Source organism: Barbus barbus (genome assembly GCF_936440315.1).
Source record: "Barbus barbus genome assembly, chromosome: 20".
NCBI lineage: Eukaryota > Metazoa > Chordata > Actinopteri > Cypriniformes > Cyprinidae > Barbus > Barbus barbus.
The window spans coordinates 17556214-17576648 of NC_136748.1; the positions used below are offsets into that span (position 1 = coordinate 17556214).

A 20435-nucleotide genomic window follows, 5' to 3' on the forward strand; every position below is an offset into this window, starting at 1 on the left:
ATCATTTACTCACCCTCATGTCATTCCAAACCTGTATGAGTTTCTTTCTTATGCTGAGCATAAAAGAAGATATTTTGAAGAATGCTTGTAATCAAACAGTTGATGGTCCCCATTGACTTCCATAGTAGGGAAAGAAATAATATGGAAGTCAATGGGGACCAATAGCTGACTGGTTCTTCAAAATATCTTCTTTTGTGTTCAACATAAGAAAGAATCTTACACAGGTTTGGAATGACATGAGGGTGAGTAAATTATGACAAAACAGCTAATAATCTTAGGTAATACATAAATATAGTTACAAAAATACACATAAAATGTCATCCTTATAGTCCCAGAATATGTTTTCCTAGTAAAACATACTTTTCCGTCAAGGTTGCCGCTGTCTTTGATGACAGGGTAGAAGCGTGGGGTTTTGGTGGGGTCCTGTCTTCCAGGGGTGCGTGGTGTACGTGGGGTGTGAGGCACACTGGAGGATTCTGGGACATCCGTGGGGAGAGAATGAGCCATGGTAGAATCATCTAAAAAAAGAAAAGACAAAACATTACTTTTAAATAAATGAATTATTTTATTTATAATTATTTAATTGTTTATTTATTAGAGATAGATAGATAGATAGATAGATAGATAGATAGATAGATAGATAGATAGATAGATAGATAGATAGATAGATAGATAGATAGATAGATAGATAGATAGATAGATAGATAGATAGATAGATAGATAGATAGATAGATAGATAGATAGATAACCTGTCTGACATGGTGGAGGGGGTGAGACCTCCTCGTTGGGGTCAAAGGGAAGTTTAGGGGTCAGAGTATCAAACTCATCTTGGCTGATCATGCTGAGCTTTTTGAAGTTCTCAACATCCTAAAAACGTTGAACATATTGACATTATAGAGAGTACAAACAAACAGCTAAAAGAGGGCTAAAAGCATTAAAACTACGAGTAGAGCATTACACTCATTAAAAACAAAGAGGAGAAGAGAAAGACAAAGTGCCCCGATAGACTTCCAGTTTCTGCCTGTATGAACAATGAAGTCGTAAGTGCTCCGTATTTGACTGCAGGCAGTGCACTTGATCAGGTTTACCAGCGGTTATTACTTGCAATGACATCCTTATAGTCCATCATAAAAACTCAAACCCATTTGGCCACTAAAAGTGAAGCTTTTAGGTCTATCAGAGGCATTAAATCAGACATAACATAGTCGATTCAGGAGTTTACCAAGAATGTAATGTCAAATTGACATTTATACACACTGGTCACAATAATACACAGAACATGTTAATGTAAAAAAGCCACACTATCATAGTGACATCATAAACTCTAAATGATCTGAACAAACAAATGCACGTGTGCTCTTTTCTGTCATTTTGTGCTGCTGTTTATCAGGTGCCTGTACTTTGAACTTCAGCCCACAGAGACCTTGGCACAGTTAACACAGGTGCTACGACTCCCATGAGTGGGAACAGGCAGGTACCCCCGATAACACTGTACAGTTCAAACACATATCTGTGTAAACTGTAAACTTGATATGACCTACTTGAGTTAAATTAGAGTCACATTCTTTCAGGCTTTTTGACATTTTGCAAATCGCAAATGAGTCAATGACTGGCTCATAAAATATCAATAAATGAGTTTTTATCCTGGAGGATCAAGACAAGAACTTTTCCTCTAAAAGAGTGCACACATCCTAGACCATATGCCATCACAAAGCTCTCGTCTGATTGGCTAACTGTGGAGGGTACATACAGGTATTTGTCACTGTTCTGTTGAAAATAAATTATAACACTGCTGGATTAACCAAACAATTTAATCCAGACATTGTAATATCCTAATAAAACTGAATCATAACATATTGAAATATATTACTTTACTTTACTTTACTTTAGTCATTTAGCAGACGCTTTTGTCCAAAGCGACTTACAAATAAGAAAAAGTGACTAAAACTAAAAAAGTTACAACTCTATGGCCCGGTTTCACAGACAGGTTTTAGCCTAAACCAGGATTAGGCCATTGTTCAATTAGGACATTTATGCACTTTTTATAAGCGTGCCTTAGAAAAAACATTCTAGTTTTTTCATTTATATGTTTATTATTGAAATGTTGTTATATGCATGTGTCAATTTTATTTAATTTCTTTATTTTCTTAAATATGTGGGTATATAGTATTTATACCCCAGGTTTCACAGACAAGGCTTAAACCTAATCCCAGACTAAAATCTAAATCTGAGCTGTTTCAAATGAAAGAAACTTGCTCTGACTGATCTTAAAATATATCGGTGCCTTTGTTTTGTCTCAAGATTAGCACACATAAAACCCTAAAGAGGTCTGTGATCACATGCCAAATTCTAGAGTGCACAGGTTGGTTGTGATGTGCTGCCTGATGTGAGATATGAGATCTTAAGCAAATATTTCAGCATATTTTTGGTCACTACAGAGCAATTCCAACATTGAGGAAAATTCCCATGTTTCTGTTGAGCGTGGACATTTATCTGAACTCAACAGCTGCTGAACTAACACCACACTCGGGATAAACTTCTCTGTTACTATTACACACTCAATTTGGATTAAAACAAATCTTTTTGTTTACACTATGGCTCAAAAGTTTGGGTTCAATAAGATTTATTTTAATGAAATTAATACTTTATAGCAAGAATGCATTCAATTGATCAAAAGTTACTGTAAAGACTTTTATATTATTATTACAAAATTATTTTATTTCAAATAAATGCATTCTATCCATCAAAGAATAGTTACAAATTGTCATAGTTTCCACATAAATATTAAGCACCATAACGTTTTCAACACTGATAAGAATTTTTTTCTGAGCAGCAAATCAGTATATTAGAATGATTTCTGAAGGATCACGTGACCCTAAATACTGGAATAATGATGCTGAAAATTCAGCAATGCAATCACAGGACGAAATCACATTTAAAAAACATATTAAAATAGAAAACAGCTGTTTTAAATTGTAATATAAAGATAATTAGCAGAATGTCCAAGCTGTTCTCTTCCTTACAATGAAAGTGGATGCTGACCAGTGCCAGCACTGTTCACTATTCACTTTTACTATATGGAGATGAGAAGTTTGGACATTCTACTGAACTCTTTATTGCAACATGTAAATGGTGAATTATTTTTGTAATGTTAATACATAATTTAAAAAGCACAACCATTCTCACCTTGGCATTGGCACACTCTTGCTGCCCTTCTTCCTTTGTCCAAAGATCCTGTTCATAGTAGAACAATCCATCGTTAATGGCTTTGGCAAGGTCAGCTGTAATTCTGGCTCGTGACACATGGTTCCCCGTCCGATCGCCCCCAGGATGTTTCCGCAGGTGAGGGGGGGTCTGAGTAACAATCAAGATTTTGTTTACATCTCGGTCGTCAAGTTCATCATCAGAATCGCCATCTGACCAATCAGTGAAGGTGTTCTTGCGAGGCGCTGCGAGGCATTCTATTTCTTCATCAAACAGGAAGTCCAGTTCCTCCTGGTCTGCCTCAGGCTGCTGCTTTGGGCTGGACTGAACCAATTCTGTGCGCTCCTGAAGCAAACACGAAACATATCTTATTTACTTTGAATAAATATAAAAAAAACACACAAAAAAACGAGATAGCAGGAAACACAGAAAGCGGGGAGGATACTCAACTGCAGATGGGGATAACTTAAGAAGGGGAGGTGGAGGAGAAGGAGGAAGAGGAGTTACTGAGGTCTACACACCCACAGGACATGTAATAATGGAGAGAGGAAATGATGGATGAAGAGATATGGAGGAGGGAAAAGTAAAGAAGTGTGATCAAAATGCTCAAGCAGACTCAAGAGTTATAAAAGAGCTTAAAGAAATGAGAATTGGCCAAAAAAAAATTAAAAAAAAAAAAATTATTATTTTTAAATATTTAAAAAATAGTCCAAATTGATTTTGGTCCCCGTGTATTGTGTATCCCTAATATTTTGCTTCATGCACTGCATATCAGTTACTGGACAATATTTAAATTTATTGATTTTGTACACTCTTGTTTGAGGGCAGCAATATTTTTTTTAAAGAGATGTATACTTTTATTCAGCAAGCGTGTATTAAACTGATGAAAAGTGACAGTAAAGACATTTATAATGTTAAAAAAAGATTTCTATTTCAATCCAATTCTGTTCTTTTGAACTTTCTATTCAAAGAATCCTGAAAAATACACCATGGTTTTCACAAAAATATTAAGCAGAACAACTGTTTTCAACATTAGTGAGAAGAAATGTTTCTTGAGCACCAAGTCAGCATATTAGAATGATTTCTGCAGGATCACATGAATAAAATAGAAAACAGTTACTTTAAAATGTTAGCAATATTTCACATTACTACTTTATATACTGTATTTCTTTACAGCCTTGGTGAACATTTATTTTTTTAAATCTTACCTCAAACTTTTGAACAGTACTGTAAATGTAATTGTTCATGCTCATTTTCCATAGATTTTCATTTAGATTACCTCTACGGTCATCTAACAATCTTTTAAAGTTATTCTTTAAAAAAACAGCAACTTTATAATACTGTTAAATGCTAAATGTAAATCTGTAGATTATAATGTTGTGACGGCTAAATTCACCTGTAAAATTTAAAATGACAGAATTATTTTGTTGTGTTTCATTTTACATTTTTTAAGACAATAATATTTAATTTTAATTGCTGTTACATAAAAACAATTGTTGGCATAATGATCAGAATTTAGTGCATCACTACAAAACACTGGCATACATCACTAGGCTAGGATCTGAAAGTACCTTATTTTTTCCAGAGGAGTTTCTATGTCGTTTTTCCACCTGTATCCACAGCTGGCCGTCTGGATCAGAGAGACTGCTGGACCGCTCTTTAGGTGTATTTCTGTCTTCACTAGAGCTGCTTTTTGAGTCTGAAGGAGAGGATTCTTTGGACTGAGGTTTGGCTGCATCTGTCTCACCATTAGGTTGGCCATTTACCAGAGCAGGTTCAACTATGTGCTGACTGACTGGGGAGGATGACACTGTGGCACATGCAGAGAGAGATTATCAGAAAATACGTGAGTGTGACGAGGGCTACTATTTTCAGAATCAGGCAAAATAACAGTATAATTACAAAACAACACTGCAAAACAATCACAAGTACAATAAAAAAGCTAAACAGCAGAACCTGTGCTGAGGGAGGTGAACGTCTGTCCTGGGATGAACTCGGGGCAGTGAATGAGCTGGGAAAAATCTGTGCGCGAGGAGTCCAGAGAGGGACCCGGGATGGGCCAATGCTCAGGCTCCTCTTTCCTACGGATCTGCTCATCAACAAGCTCCACGACTTCACTGTTCTTCACCGCCTGGACATATACACAAAAACCAGATATAACACCGTCTAAAGATAATAAACTCTGACAGAGCAGAGGTAAAGGGTCAACAGTCACCTCCTTAATGAGGCTGATATCGGTGGTGAGGGCCTGGACTCTGTGGAAACTGGCGATCAGAGAGATGGGCAAAAAGCCTTTTGAATCCATCTTTCTCCGCAGGAAGAAGTCACGCTCCAGGTTTGGAAGACTGAAGTAGTATTCACTAAAAACAAAAACAGGCATCTATAAACTCCAAAATAATAATTAAACAGCATAGTTTCACATCTGCTGCCTCTAATTACTGTACATTTAAATACTACCTACAAATATAACTACTGCATGTCACGTATGTGTGCGATTAAGATTTGAATTACATACACATCACATATTTTTAAGCTTTGTACTTAACACAAACAATACAAATAAAACAAACTACAATACCTCTGAAGAGCATACTAAAATATATTTGTAGCGGTTCATTTAATTGTTTTATTTGTTGCATGCTTATCTTGTATAATGGAAATGAAATATTTTTTACACAATTCAACTTTTTAAAAAAGATTTTAAAAAGTCAAAGTTAGGTCTGAGAACACTAGAACAAATTCTGCATTTTTCTAGTACATATATTATTATTATATTACAAACAAATCAAATAAAAATACTAAATTGAAAATAATATTTCTGAATCTCTTCATGCGTCTCTTTTAAATGACCGTAGCATGTATGCTACATGAACAGAATTCAATATTTTTAATTCATTTAATTTTTCAAAATCCTAAAAACTGAAAGAACAATCTCAGACTTTTAGACCACATTTTATCTGTAATGCAAAGTCTTACAACGTATTGTAGTAGAAATTAATAATAAACAATCATCATCATAATTTGATAAAATTTCAATAAATAAATACAATTATATGCATTAATTTAACTATGTTTTTCCAACAATATAAAAGAATACAGCTATAACAAAGTCGTCTTTTTACAAATGTCAATTAATGGATAATTTACAATATTCAATGTAGTACAAAATACATGTAAACAAATCCAAGAGCAGCGTGGTATTACGGTCTCATTCTATAACTGCTGCAATTAAACTTACTGTTATATGTGACCCTGGACCACAAAACCAGTCGCTGGGGTATATTTGTAGCAATAGCCAAAAAAACATTGTATGGGTCAAAATTATTTTCTTTTTATGCCAAAAAACATTAGGATATTAAGTAAAGATGATGTTCCATGAGGATATTTGGTACATTTCCTACCATACATATATTAAAACTTGCTAAGAACTTCATTTGGACAACTTTCTCAGTATTTAGATTTTTTTGCACCCTCAGATTCCAGATTTTCAAATAGTTGTATCTCGGACAAATATTATCCTATTGTCCGCCTAACAAACCATACATCAATGGAAAGCTTATTTATTCAGCTTTCAGATGATGTAGAAATCTCAATTACGAAAAATTGACACTTATGACTGGTTTTGTGGTCCAGCTGACTGGATGTCTTGGGAATAAAGACAGAAATCTCACATCCCTTTAGTTATCTATCCATTCTTCCCACTCTTTTTCCGGAAAACATATGCATTCACAGATCAGCACCGCTTCACTTTCTATCTCTGTCCTCTGGGTATTGTGTATTTTGTGAGGAACACAGCAGTCCCACAGCAGACAGCACAGAGCCTCTGGCAGGATTCCAGTGAGACCAGGTGCAGGGAGATCAAAACTGCAGACCAGACCTCCACTAATCACTGCTGAATTTCATATTTAAATATTGTATAGTAATCTTATAGAGCCTTTGTGGACAAGCAGTTAGGAGAAAAGTTGATTAAGTTTCTCCTAACACATGCAAGTTCCTACATAGTACCCTGATGAGGCACCTGAAGGTGGAACTTGAGAGACGTGACCGATGGTATACATCAACCAATCAAATACCTCCTTAACATACAGGAACATTTGCTAAAACTCCTGTAAGAAGCAGAAGAAGTGCTCTGGGAGGAACGCTGCGGCCTCCACCCAGAACACACCTTACATTCCTGCAGCTTTAGTCAGCAGAGGTCGAGATGCCCCATGTGCAATACTGCAAATGATTCTGGGAAGTTTCAGCAGTGGTGTTTTGCAAGTTTCACTCAATGGTATGTTTCGGTGTGAGGAGAAACTGGGCTTGAAGAACATGCAGGACAAGGAATTTAGAAACGTGCCAAATGGAGACACTTATATCCTCTTTTCAAATAAACCAAAAATATTCAAAATAAACAGATACAGAATTAGATAGATAAATAATACACTGTAAGATGGCCCAAAAACATCCAAGAGACACCCCTAAATATAGATTTTCGGCGATAAGCCTATTTTTTACCACGCAGCACATGCTGAACTTAGCAGAAAATATGTTGAAAAAGCACTATAATGCTATTTATCATCACAGTGTTATGCAATAGAGACTATTATGAAGCAACATAAATTAAAAAAGTTGAGATGAAGTGAAAGTTAAAGTCATTGGGAAAGTGATTTTATGGCTCTTTTATTAAATATAAAAACTTGTTTGTGGTTTAGAGTGTGCAGAGATATATATTCCATTGAAGCAATGATGTTGTTGGGATGGAATTGCTGCTCTTTAGCCTATATCGCAAAATGTATTCTGATTTGTGAAATTTGCTCTCTCTCGCTGTTCATATTCATCTTTTTCACAAAGTGAAGACTCAAACAAAGTAATTTCAGCCCTATCAAAATCTCTGCATAGGAAGCATCTTTTTTTTTTACTGATCTGTGAACAGCTTTTCATCAGGAAGCACTGATCTTTACTGTTTTTGAAAGACAGGTCTCAGATCAGTGTTAAACAGCCTGTGTGTGTGTGTGTGTGTGTGTGTGTGAGCTCCCTGTGGACTCACAGCTTGTTATGATCACAGCGTTGAGTGAAGTAAGCTTGGCTGAACTCTGTGAATAAGATTGTGTGCAAGAACACACTCATAAACAAACAATAACCTCATGCTGGGTAGGAGAAAGAAAACACACACTTTGACTATGCACGCTGATACACAATTTCATTTCTACATGAAATGCAAAAGTCATTATTTCTGACTAACTAGGAAATGCTCCCACACACACACAACACTCCCAGTGTCCTCTGTCCTAATCTCTCTGACCTAGATCCTCTGACCCTTCCCCATCATCCATAAGGCAGACGAGCTAAATTAAGGGCACACACAGACAGGCAGTGCCAGGCCGCCCAATGCTGCAAGCTGCTCCCCCTACTGGCGGTAAAGTGTGAAACACCAAGAATATATTTCAGCCATGTGTGCACTGTATAGTTTAATTTACTAAATTACAGATAAGTCCAAAATTTTAAAGTCCAAAATTTGTTGGGATATGACCAATAAAAAGAAACCATGTGGTAAAGCTGGAGAGCTGGAAAAGCAAACCAAGTGCTATATTTTGTGTAAATTCAAAGAGAAGAGAGACACTGAACTTACATTTGGCGTTTGATGTATTCTTTAAGTAAATTCTCCTCAATCTTATACATCTGCACGCGATTACCGTCGTCATAGTAATAGACCATGTTAGTGCCAAACTCGGATGGAACTGTGGACCCATCCAGGTACGAGTCCCGGTAACTGTGGGAGTAGTCAAACCGACCTGAGAAAAAAAATAAAAATACAAGAGCTAATACATGCTGTATATTTCGCTACATATACTTGACACGGAATACGTGAAACCTAAACCCTAAAATGAAGTTGTATGACTAAACTATTTTTACGCTTTACAGTGAAGAAAGATTTTAAAGTTTAAAGGGATAGTTCACCAAAAATTATAATTACCGCATGATTTACTCACCCTCAAGCCATCCTAGGTATATATGACTTTCAATCAGAGTAATATTAAAAAAAATGTCCTGGCTCTTCCAAGCTTCATAATGGCAGTGGATGGGGTTTAAAATTTGTAAGTTCAGTAAAAGAATATAAATCTATCATAAAAAGGGCTCCACACGGCTCAGGGGGGTTTAATAAAGGACTTCTGAAGTAAAACAATCGTTTTGTTTTTTTTTTGTTAGAAAAATATCCGTATTTAAAACTTTATAAAACAAAATATCTAGCTTCCACTAACTGTCCTGCATGTTCACGAGAGATGACGTAGGATGAAGCCATAGCACAGGCTCCTATATAATATTCTAGTCTCATGAGAACCAAGTTTTGTTTACAGCAAAGGCTCTTGGCTTATATCGAAACCCTACAACATTTTTCTTTACAAATCCTTGTTTTGTACTTCTAATTTGTGACCGGTGTTTGGTTTTCCTAAGTCCTCCGTCATCCACTGGAATGCCACTCTCTCGTGAACACGCAAATGTCAGTTAGCTGAATCTTTTATAAAATTTTAAATATGGATATATTGGAGTCGTATGGAGCACTTTTTATGATGTATTTATGCACTTTTATTGGACTTCAAAATACCACATCCTTAAACCCCATTCCATAAAGCTTGGAAGAGCCAGGAAATTTTTTAATATAACTCCGATTGTATTGGTCTAAAAGCAGAAAGTCATATACACCTAGGATGGCTTGAGGGTGAGTAAATCATTGGGAAATTTTCATTTTTGGGTGAACTATCCCTTTAAGGTGACTCTGATCCTAATCGCTTTTAGTTGTTTTTTCATTCACTTTAACTTGTCTTTAGGTGGTTTAGGGATGTTTATTGGATACCTCGTCCACGACCTCTGCCTCGGCCACGAACTTTGCCCCTGCCCCTGGCGCCTCCGCGGACATTGCTGCCCTCACTGCGAACACTCGCTGTGTCAAAGAAATCTCTCTCTCTCCGCCAGCCTGAGGAACATACAAAAGAAAAGGACAAAATAAGAACTCAAATTAACAGTTTAAATTATTTACAGTAATCTTGAATTAAAAAATGAACACTAAAGTCTCGGTATAGTTTGTTCCTCTATTGTTTTAATGAAGCAGCACTTGAGCTGCACAAGCACCTCAAGTTTGCGTAAAACCTGAAAATCGTGTTTTCCAGCATGATTTCAAAGTCTCCAGATTCAATGAAGGCAAACAAATCTGACTCCCTATACAAAGAAGTTCATATGAATTCATATCACACACATTTACTTATTTGATTTGTGACCTAGAAAACTTTAAATATTTAGTATTTTATGTCAACATATTAATTTGTTTAAAATCATGCAATAACAAATAATTCAATGTACACACTGGACATTTGCACCCTACTATATTCATAATAAATTCAGATTAGTAAATAGGAATATAAAGCAGGAATATAAAGCACCATATCTATATGTTTGAAGACACAGACAATGCAAAAAAACAGAAAGAGAAAGAAGCTTTCCAAAACCAGCCTAGGGGCTTTTAGTAATGCCTTATATCCTCCTGCATATGTCTTGCCATAACATTTAGACATTAATTCATAGCAAATTACCCCACACTAACATCTAAAAAGACAATCTGAGATTTACGAAGAAATGAAGGAACCATTTACCTAAGTAATCAGTATTGTGTAATACTTCAAGAATATTGCGTGTCTGAGTGTGTGACTATGGGCACATGTGTATGTGTTAAGACATGCGTGTGTGATTTAAAGCATTAACACGTCTAAAACCCGCCCAGGCCTCATGAGAATTTCTAAGCACTCAATTCTTTCAGCGTCTGTCTTTTCTCTCTCTTTTTTTAGCTGGTACACGTGTGATCATGTTCAATTTCCCACAATTTTTCCTAAAGTTTGTAAAAATGTTATGAAGGTGTGCCGAGTCTTTTTTTTCCCACTTCCACTTTCCAAACCTTTTTTCCATCTAAAGAAATGGGGTAGCACTTTTGACAAGTTTGTTAAACCATTTGATACATGACATTCACTAAAGTGGACAGATGTTTAAAAGCCATTTTTAACCATTCAGGGTTATAGGTTACAAGGGTAATTACCTTTGACCCTTACCCATAACTCTACATGACTGCTCATTTTACATGCCATTGGTGTTGTTTTTTTCTTTAGCAAAATACATTATTTTGCAAACAAATCCAGTGTTTCCCATACATTGCCTCATTTGTGGCGGACCGCCACAATATCAAAACTGACCGCCACAAATAGATTTCGTTGAATAAACATGAGCACTGCACATTTAAAAATCAAAATCCGGCGCGGGTGTTTTTATAGCACTATATTTTAGAAGGAATCCGACTGTCTTCAGAAAATTTTCGATGTCATTTTCATGTGCAGCGTTACCGGAGAAACCTCTATTTCTCACACTCTAAAAGCGCCTCCTGCTGGCAGAGAATTAATTTGCATAATATATAAATGGGGGCAGGGGATAGTGCGCAAGGCTGTGGGAAACACTGAAATCTGAACGATTATTATCTTGTTTCCTTTTTAACAATGAATCCACCTACAGGCTAAAACAATCACTTCAGTGAGTGTGCAATGATCACTGATGAGACGAAGAAACTAATTACATAAGTTTTACATAAAATTTAATAAACAAAAACTGTTCAAGCAGCACTGAACACGCAATGTGAAAAATTAAGAGATCATATGTCCACAGTGAAGCATACTACTCCCTGAATTGGAGGCAGCATATAGTGTATACTGCACAGAATGCAGAAAACAGTAACATGAACCTCAAATAATTCTATGCAATGTGACAGTGAATGCCTGTTTATGTGTGTTAATGTTGTGGTTTGGCTCACCTCCTCTCCTACGGGGGGCACTGTTGTGCGTGCTCTCTCCATCCTCGGTCTCCTGTTCATTCGAAAGTCCTGTGATTGGATCCGATTGTGCCTCCCTGTTCTCCTTACTGTCACTCCCATCACTTCCGCTCTCCTTCTCTCCCCCGCAATCCTTCTTCCTCTCCCTCTGTCCGGCTGTCCCTTTCCTCCCCTGCACGTTTATCACATTCTGCTGCTGCTAAGGAGCACAATCAAATCAATCTCTCAGTAAATTAAACCTGAACTTAGCAGAATGAAGCCAGCAGTCCAGTCAGTGAAAACCAACACGGATATATTTCTTCCACAGGTCTGAAGGTACGTGATACGGAATGAACACTCCATGACAGTACATAAAGGTTTCATTTCATAGATCTTAACTCTGACATAAAAACATGCAGAAAGAGAGACGTTACTCAAGACATTTCATGGAAGAAAAATAAAAAAATTCTTCCATGAAACACTAAAGATGATGTTTATCTGAACGTCCAGGCTGCTCTTTCCCATTCAATGAAAGTGAATGGGGATCTATACAATCATGGTCAAAAGTGGTCCATATGATTTGTGCGCTATAACCCATATAATCTTCTGAAGAACTTTGAATGCACACAAGTGTGCTGGAGAAAGTTACTTTTAAAAATAATACACTACAATATTGTTACTTCATACAAAAGTAACTAATTGTTATTTAGTTACTTTTTATGGAAAGTTATGCATTGCGTTTTTGCCACCTGTTCTAGGCTTGCTTATTTGTTTTTTTTAATAACAAAAAAAATGTAATTAATAAGACTCAGGCTAAAAGAAGTGACTCTGCACCTCATTCCAATTTCTCTCAAAATGGGGACAGGCAAAGTGTCAGTGAATAAATGGGAAAACAAAGTAGCTCAGATATTTCATTGTAAATTTAAAAGTAATGCGTTACTTTACTAGTTAGTAATCTGATTACGTAAGAAGCGTTACTTGTAAATCACAATCCAATCTCCTTTTGCCTTTCACAGAAGAAAAAAAAACAAGAAAGATGAGGTTCTGGAAAGACAAGAGGGTTAAGAATGCTAAGATTTATTTATTTTTATATATGTATAAACCTTTTTTATTTTATGTTATATTTTCTTGACAAAATATTTTGAAACCTTTTTGACGTGTAGACACCCAGCTTCCAAGCGGACATCTGAATATCTGAAATAAATTCAGTTCCATACTTTTGTACGTTTCAAGAACTAAATTTCATGGTTCACTTTTTGTACAACCAATGAATTCCTATAATGTTTCTTGATTACCATTTTTACATTCTTTTTTCACAAATAGTCATTTCTACTTTAAAATTTTAAATATTTTTGAACTTGACATAACAAAAATTAATATTCATTATAGAAATTGCCATGATTTTTGACTTTCACAGCATCCAAGTTAACAAATTTGTAACATTTGTAACAGCAGAAATCAAACATAGCTGCTCTTCAGTTTCAAGTTGGACATACTGAGAAATTAGCAATTATTATAATGACCCAACATCAAAATTACATAGTAATAAAATAATGCGTCACTGTCTACATTATGTAAATCAAATAATAAAGGCCTGCAACTGAACAAAATTGAATACAAAACAGCTAGATTTATATTGAAATGCAGTGTCTTCCTCACCTCCTTATTGGCAATTTCTCCAGGGGTCGGCCAGTTTGTGATGTCACTGAAGTCACTCGACTGCACACGAGAACGAAAGAAAGAGAGAAACAAAGTTACGTCTGTACTGAAAGTTCCCATCCTTCATCATGATCTATTACTACAACAGCCTACTCCTGTGTTAGTACATAAATAGGAAACGCACAAAACTATTTGATTTGAACAAACATAAAAATAAAAAACAGGATCATTCCCTAATGATTGTCAACTAAAAGGCAATGAACAGATGCATGCTCTCTCAACATCCAGGTTGAATGATTTATGAAAAGGCAGCTGCTCCACTCCACTGACATCTGGGTGTCAAATACTCCTCAAGTCGAGTTTCCACCCTACATGACAACAACTTTGTCAGTATTTAACACACAAAACATAATTTTGACTCTGTGGGGGAAGTGCGGCTTTTCCTTTCTCAGAGATCATTTCACCTTCTATTACCGGAGGAACGTCAATCATTCGTCAAGCCGCGAAGCAACCCAGAATTCCAAGTGGCATATCGGATTCCACTATCGTCCCAAAATGGGTCCTGGGTGTCCCAGATGCTAAAGCTAGACGGTAGAAACTGAATTTGTAAGGTAACGCCTTGAAGTTAAAATGGTATAACCCATGTGATCTAACAAGGCTAGTCATAACAAACCAAACGTGTCACAGTCCTTTAAAAAAAACTAAAAAGCATGAGGGATGAACACAGAATAACATGCTAGGGGTCACGAATGTACAAGGGAACCTGTCATTTGGTGTATGTGTAAGTGGAGACAAACTAACACGCTTTGGAGTCAGTCATGGGGACAACTCTACTGCCCCTGTTAGGACTAAATTTGAGCCCTCTGTGTGCTCTCTCTGGAATGTCCCGCTGAGGTAAAAGTCAAAAACTCATGTGCTGACTCTCTGTTGACTATCACCCACACAAAAGACTACACCGAGAGAACAAATATCCACTTAAATACAAACACAAGCCAAGCTGCTAAATGACTGACTGCTGCTGACCCCTGATCCAGACCAGGACATCCAGAAACTAGACTGTTACACAAACAGACTGGAGGAAAAAACTGCCACTTTTACACAAATAGACAGACAAGAAAAAAAAAAAAAAAAAAAAGCAGGTCCATATGGATTTATATGTGACCCTGGACCACAAAACCAGTCTTAAGTCGCTGGGGTATATTTGTAGCAATAGCCAAAAATACATTGTATGAGTCAAAATTATCTATTTTCTTTTATGCCAAAAATCATTAGGATATTAAGTAAAGATCACGTTCCATGAAGATATCTGGTAAATTTCCTACCGTAACTATATTAAAACTTAATTTTTGATTAGTAATATGCATGGCTAAGAACTTAATTTCGACAATTTTAAAAGCAATTTTCTCAGTATTTTTTTTTTTTGCACACTCAGATTCCAGATTTTCAATAGTTGTATCTCAGCCAACTATTGTCCTATCCTAACAAACCATACATCAATGGAAAGCTTATTTATTCAGCTTTCAGGTGATGTGGAAATCTCAATTTTTACAAATTGACCCTTATGACTGGTTTTGTGGTCCAGGGTCACATATAGCATCTATAATTAATTACAGGAATTACAGTTTATTATTTCATCCCCATTAAACAAATAAATGCAGGTCACATGGCCTCCATTGTTGGCGATCCCCTGCATAAAAATGACTTACTTTACTGGTCTTCCTGGATCTGGGTTTGCTGGCACGGACAACTTTGGTAGGACTCTGGGGTTCTGTGGACACAGAACAAAATCAAGAGAGAGATTGTGTTAGATATAGTGCATTAGAGAAAGCAAGAAAGCTATTTTTATTTTATATTGCCATTGTTGTTATTCTTATACCATAACTGGCAGAACAGACGTTTGCAAAGTTAAGAAACTACAAATGCAGAACTATGTCAGTCAACCATTGTGTGCGGCCTGTCATAAATGCTTAAATGTCCCCCCAAAAAAGAGCTAAAACCACATTTTTACATAATACTATATTTAATTCAGGTTTCAAAGGCAGTTTGGATGCTTTCACTGACTTCAACCGACACTGCGTGAACACTTCAGACAATCAGAAATGCAGTTAGCCTGACTGTACTTGTGCATTTACACAATAACTTTATTGATCGTTCATTCATAGAACATACTGAAGACAGTCAGTCACCAACATTATACACATCTCCACAGAGGAAGAACTCTGGATTTTTGGTCGATATAGAGCTAGTTCCGTCTTTGCCTGTAGACACGTGCAGTATGACCTAAACCTTCTAAGTTTAACTAAAGCGATAATGACTCTTTGAGGGCATTCACACATTAAACACGCATCTATACAGTAACCACCTTTTAAAACAATTTCAAACAGGAAAAACTTGTGCAATGTCGCAGCAATGCCTTATAACACTTGGTAAAACACCTCTTCAGGCTTTACAGGGCACACAACACACTATTTCACTATTTCAACAGCTGCAAAATACATAAGCACAGGGTCTGGATTATCTATAAAACACCTGCAGGCTACAATGTTTAGTTAATTAATAGCTCAAAGTATGACCATAAATACTGCATTTCTTTATTCACGTGACTCATGAATGAATACTGAATTTTCATCCTCCGTGTATCCAAGATCTGCACTTAAAATCTACAAACGTCTCTCTCTCTGTGTCCTGTATGGCAGGTCAATACGGACTAAGTGCTGTGGTCAATTATCTGGGAACAGCTTCGCTTAGATTGTAAAGCCACACGCCAGCACCTGCACAGCAAGGTCATGCATCCACACGCGTAAAACATTAACTTCCTTTGCGAGATGAAGCAGCAAACAACATTTCTATGAGGGCCAGTGAAAGTGGAGTCATCCGTGGCATTCAAATCCTCCCAAACACAATGACACTGCCCCTATGGGTATTTGTGCCGCTGTTCACACAACCAACAAAGCGGCTACATCCTGACAAACTGCAACCACCATAATAACAGAGTCACACCAGCAGATATAAACAGCATTTTTTTAAAACAGCGGAAAGAATATGATGCTAATGCTAACAGTGTTCATTCTGGTGTAGTTTAGCCTAACCGATTTAAAAGACCAGAAGGATCTCGCTAAGGAAGTTAGCACAATGTATGTGACAACCGTATGTCTGACTTTTGATGAACGTCTATCCTTTCATTGCAACATCAGGGGCTTTATAATTGCATGGGAAGAGTTTAAATTCTTTGTGGTTGTGGAGAAACAATCATGAACACTCTAAGATTAACATTGACCTTAAACGATCACATCAAATCAGCTTTATTCTTCAGAAATATAGCAGCATTCAAAGCTTTTTCCCTGTGGGAGAATCAAACACTACTTTGTTGGAATTGCCAACAAAACCGGTTTAAATTTCTTTACTTAAAAAAAAAAAAAAAAAAAAAGCTGTCAGGATTAAACAGGCAATAGAGAGGGACGCCCATTTCTGGGAGTGTCCGGGGTCCTTTATCATTACTGAAAGGATGGCCTGTATGATAAGGCACTGGGTGCTTTCTGACAGTGTGGGGTGTGACCATACATACAAACTTACTGATACTGTCCCGCCAACACCTTTCTGTCAGTAAATACCGCCTGAGGCTTAATAACTTAAACGATCATTTAAATCACTAAAATGTCAAGCCAGAAACATTACGTAAGGTCAGTTGGGTTGATGTTGCTATGGCAATGAATGAAAGCTTAGCAAAGTTTGTCAAGAAACTAGGGTCAATAACATGCTAAAGAGACAGCAAAATGTTTTTTAAAATCTAAAGAAATCTAAGATGTACTCTTTGTATTCATGTTGTTTTCATATAACATTTTCAGTGTAAACTTAATTTGTTTACAAATGTCAAGTGGAGGAACTTAAGTAAAACATTCTATTCAAAGAAATATTTTTTGAACATTAGAATATCAGCATATTAGAATGATTTCTATCTAGACAGAATGATAGAATGATCTAGGTTCTATGTAGGGTCATGTGACACTTAAGACTGGAGTAATGGCTACTTAAAATTATAAAATATATATTTTTTTTTAATAAATATTGCCATCACAAGAATAAATTATGTATTCATAAAACACATTAAAATAGAAAACTTGTTTTAAAATTGTATTTTTTTTTTATAAAATAAAAGCAGCCTTAACCATAACAGGCTTCTTTCAGAAACATCTTACCATCCATAAACGTTTGAAAGGTAGTGTAATACAAACACTGTGCTACCTACAACTAGAAAGAGTTTGAAATGTGACCGTCACGTTAAGCCACATATGTTTATAACCGCAAAAACTACCACATACAGGTATCACTACAATAAAAACAGACAAAGCTGCTCACAACAAACCCTATGGTTGTTTGACAGTGGGGCAGTCTATTCTTAAATGTCAGCTAACAAGTCACGTGTACAGACTCTAAGACCAGAGTAATGGTTGTTAAAACACTGCTATCATTCCCTACATCATCTGACAGCATTCTGATCATTCAAAGCAAAGCACACATTTCTGATTTTCAACACAGATCTCTGAGGATCAACCTGAGAGCTACTTTCACATCACAGTCCCATTTGCACATACTTGGAATCGTGACATGAATCCCACATTACAGAAAGCACAAAGACCATTGGCTTAACAAGGTCAGTGAGATCTACAGCTCTGTTTATTCACCAGAATAATGGCACAAACAATGCATATGGACTGTATTGATTTGGTCAAACTACAAAGGAGAAACACTCATTTACAACACGTCTCCATTCAAACTGAACACAACTGTTTTTTTCATAAAGAAAAACAGGAAATTAGCCATGTAATTCAGATACTCAACTGAATGTAATCCAGCGGTGGTTTAATCACTAAAAGACAAAGGAATTTAATTACCATACAAAACACTGATTACCCAGGAGTGGCTTGAAAACATCATCTCTATTTGACAAGATGTCTATCACCCAATACTGGATACAAAGAAGAAAATAAACAAACCAAAAAAATATATAATGGACAGTGATGCACCAAAAAATCTGCAACTGAAAATAATGAGCCAAAATATATATATATATTTTTTTTATTGGTTGTTAGCATCTATTTCATGCCCACAACATGAAAAGGTGACAAAAGATAAACAAGTTGGCAGTGTGGATGCACATCACTGTGACTAAAAATTATGCTAGAGACGCAATATGTAAATCTGTTCATCTGAAAAATTTAAAGGAGACTAAAGAACTTTACTATTATTGGTTTAGTTCATCACCTGAGAACATGACGCCCTGAACAGCACACAGAGATCAGTTACACAATCATCCAAACTGAAGTTTCAGTTTCCAGCTAAATGAAAACCTTAATTTCAGTAAAAATTCACTTTTAATGTATCGCTAATAAACTGTGTACTTTAGGTATCAGGTGGGAACCCATCCAATCAAACTAATACTAGTCTAACTGGTATCCAAAGACACAAAGTTGCAGCCATATTTACTGTTTCTCAGTGAAATATGTGGACGAAATTTGTGATTCGAGTGTGGACAAAAAAGGTTTTCCATGTAGATTTTGCTCATTTTTGCTCATTTTCCAAGATGGCCAACAAGTTTTAAGTGACATCTATGTGAGCTGTCTTTTTATAAGCTATTGAAAAAAGACAATGGATCTTTATCCACAATTTTGCGGAAATTTTGCTAACAGGATCACACCTTGTCAAAACTATATATTTATGCAAGTTTTGGAAAAAGACTGCAAAATTGAATGATGACCTAAAGCAATCAGATCTTTTTTTTTCTTCTGAGATGCACAAACTTTCTTAAAGTGTTTTCAATCAGCCCCTGAAATGAGATTCTCAATAACAAGCTACTGAACAAAACTGTACATCTGCAAATATCTTGCTCTTCTGGTTTGTGATATTCTTACAACAGTAATGTTTAGATATGCAAACCAAGTTATTTAAAGGCCAAGCGCCTTCTTTTTATTGCATTAACATTACCCGTTTTCAAACAGGTTTCCTACACACTTCCCCCGTCAACCACAGTGAGACAAACAGATAGGTGTCGGCCATTGCTGGAGCCAATCTATTTTAAATTACACAGAACAATGAGCCTCAGTGTTTACACTTTATCAGGGAAACTAAACTACAAATAGCTAAATTATAGTTGTCTGTTTATTCTTAACATCTAAAAAAAAAAAAAGTCACTCTTCACCCTAAACAACAATGTACATAAGCACTCTCATGTGAACAAAACCCATCAGATGGTCTTATCTATGTACACAGTGATATTCAGTTGAGGGAGTGGTCTAAAATTAACATTCCTTTAAAACTACCATATTGTAATAAGGTCAGCTCAACAGGTGAGCTGCACATTTCTACAAACACTATGAGGATCCAAAAACCAGGTGTTCAAGTACTTATGAAGTGTTTAGCAGCTGTGTAAGTGGGGTTGAAACTCAGTGTGGAGCGGTGAGGGTGTAAAGGCCTCTCATGAGCTCCTGCTGGAGTTGCAGTGCTCAGCACTCCACGTGCTCCCGTGCAACTCGATCAGATGGGGTGGGGAGAGGGGTTAAATCTGCCCACATCAGCAAGTCTGTCCAAATACACCCAAATGATCGAGGCGCACGCGGGTCTGTCGGCAGACTTACGTGGATACGGACGTTTTTTCCCACTACCACCATATTTGGTCACATCACAAATGGCAAAAAAAAGCTAAGGGCTTCCTGACAAAAACATACAGTGCGTTTGACGACTTAAACTAGCC

General features: G+C 36.5%; 1 protein-coding gene across 2 annotated transcripts in view; it reads right to left on the bottom strand.

Annotated features, from left to right (window-relative positions):
- LOC306886368 (la-related protein 1B-like) overlaps positions 1-20435 on the bottom strand; it is a 29487-nt gene that overhangs the window by 7286 nt on the left and 1766 nt on the right. The window contains exons 2-12 of one of the 2 annotated variants that reach the window (XM_079443403.1): positions 15394-15455; positions 13688-13747; positions 12032-12245; positions 10040-10159; positions 8816-8978; positions 5420-5564; positions 5161-5335; positions 4776-5014; positions 3187-3549; positions 750-867; positions 361-518 (exon numbers count right to left, since the gene is read on the bottom strand). In XM_079443403.1, coding sequence (XP_079299529.1) covers positions 361-518; positions 750-867; positions 3187-3549; positions 4776-5014; positions 5161-5335; positions 5420-5564; positions 8816-8978; positions 10040-10159; positions 12032-12245; positions 13688-13747; positions 15394-15455 — 1817 coding nt within the window. Of the gene's footprint in view, positions 1-360; positions 519-749; positions 868-3186; positions 3550-4775; positions 5015-5160; positions 5336-5419; positions 5565-8815; positions 8979-10039; positions 10160-12031; positions 12249-13687; positions 13748-15393; positions 15456-20435 lie in introns of both variants that reach the window. The other variant, XM_079443402.1, reaches the window with a different exon arrangement.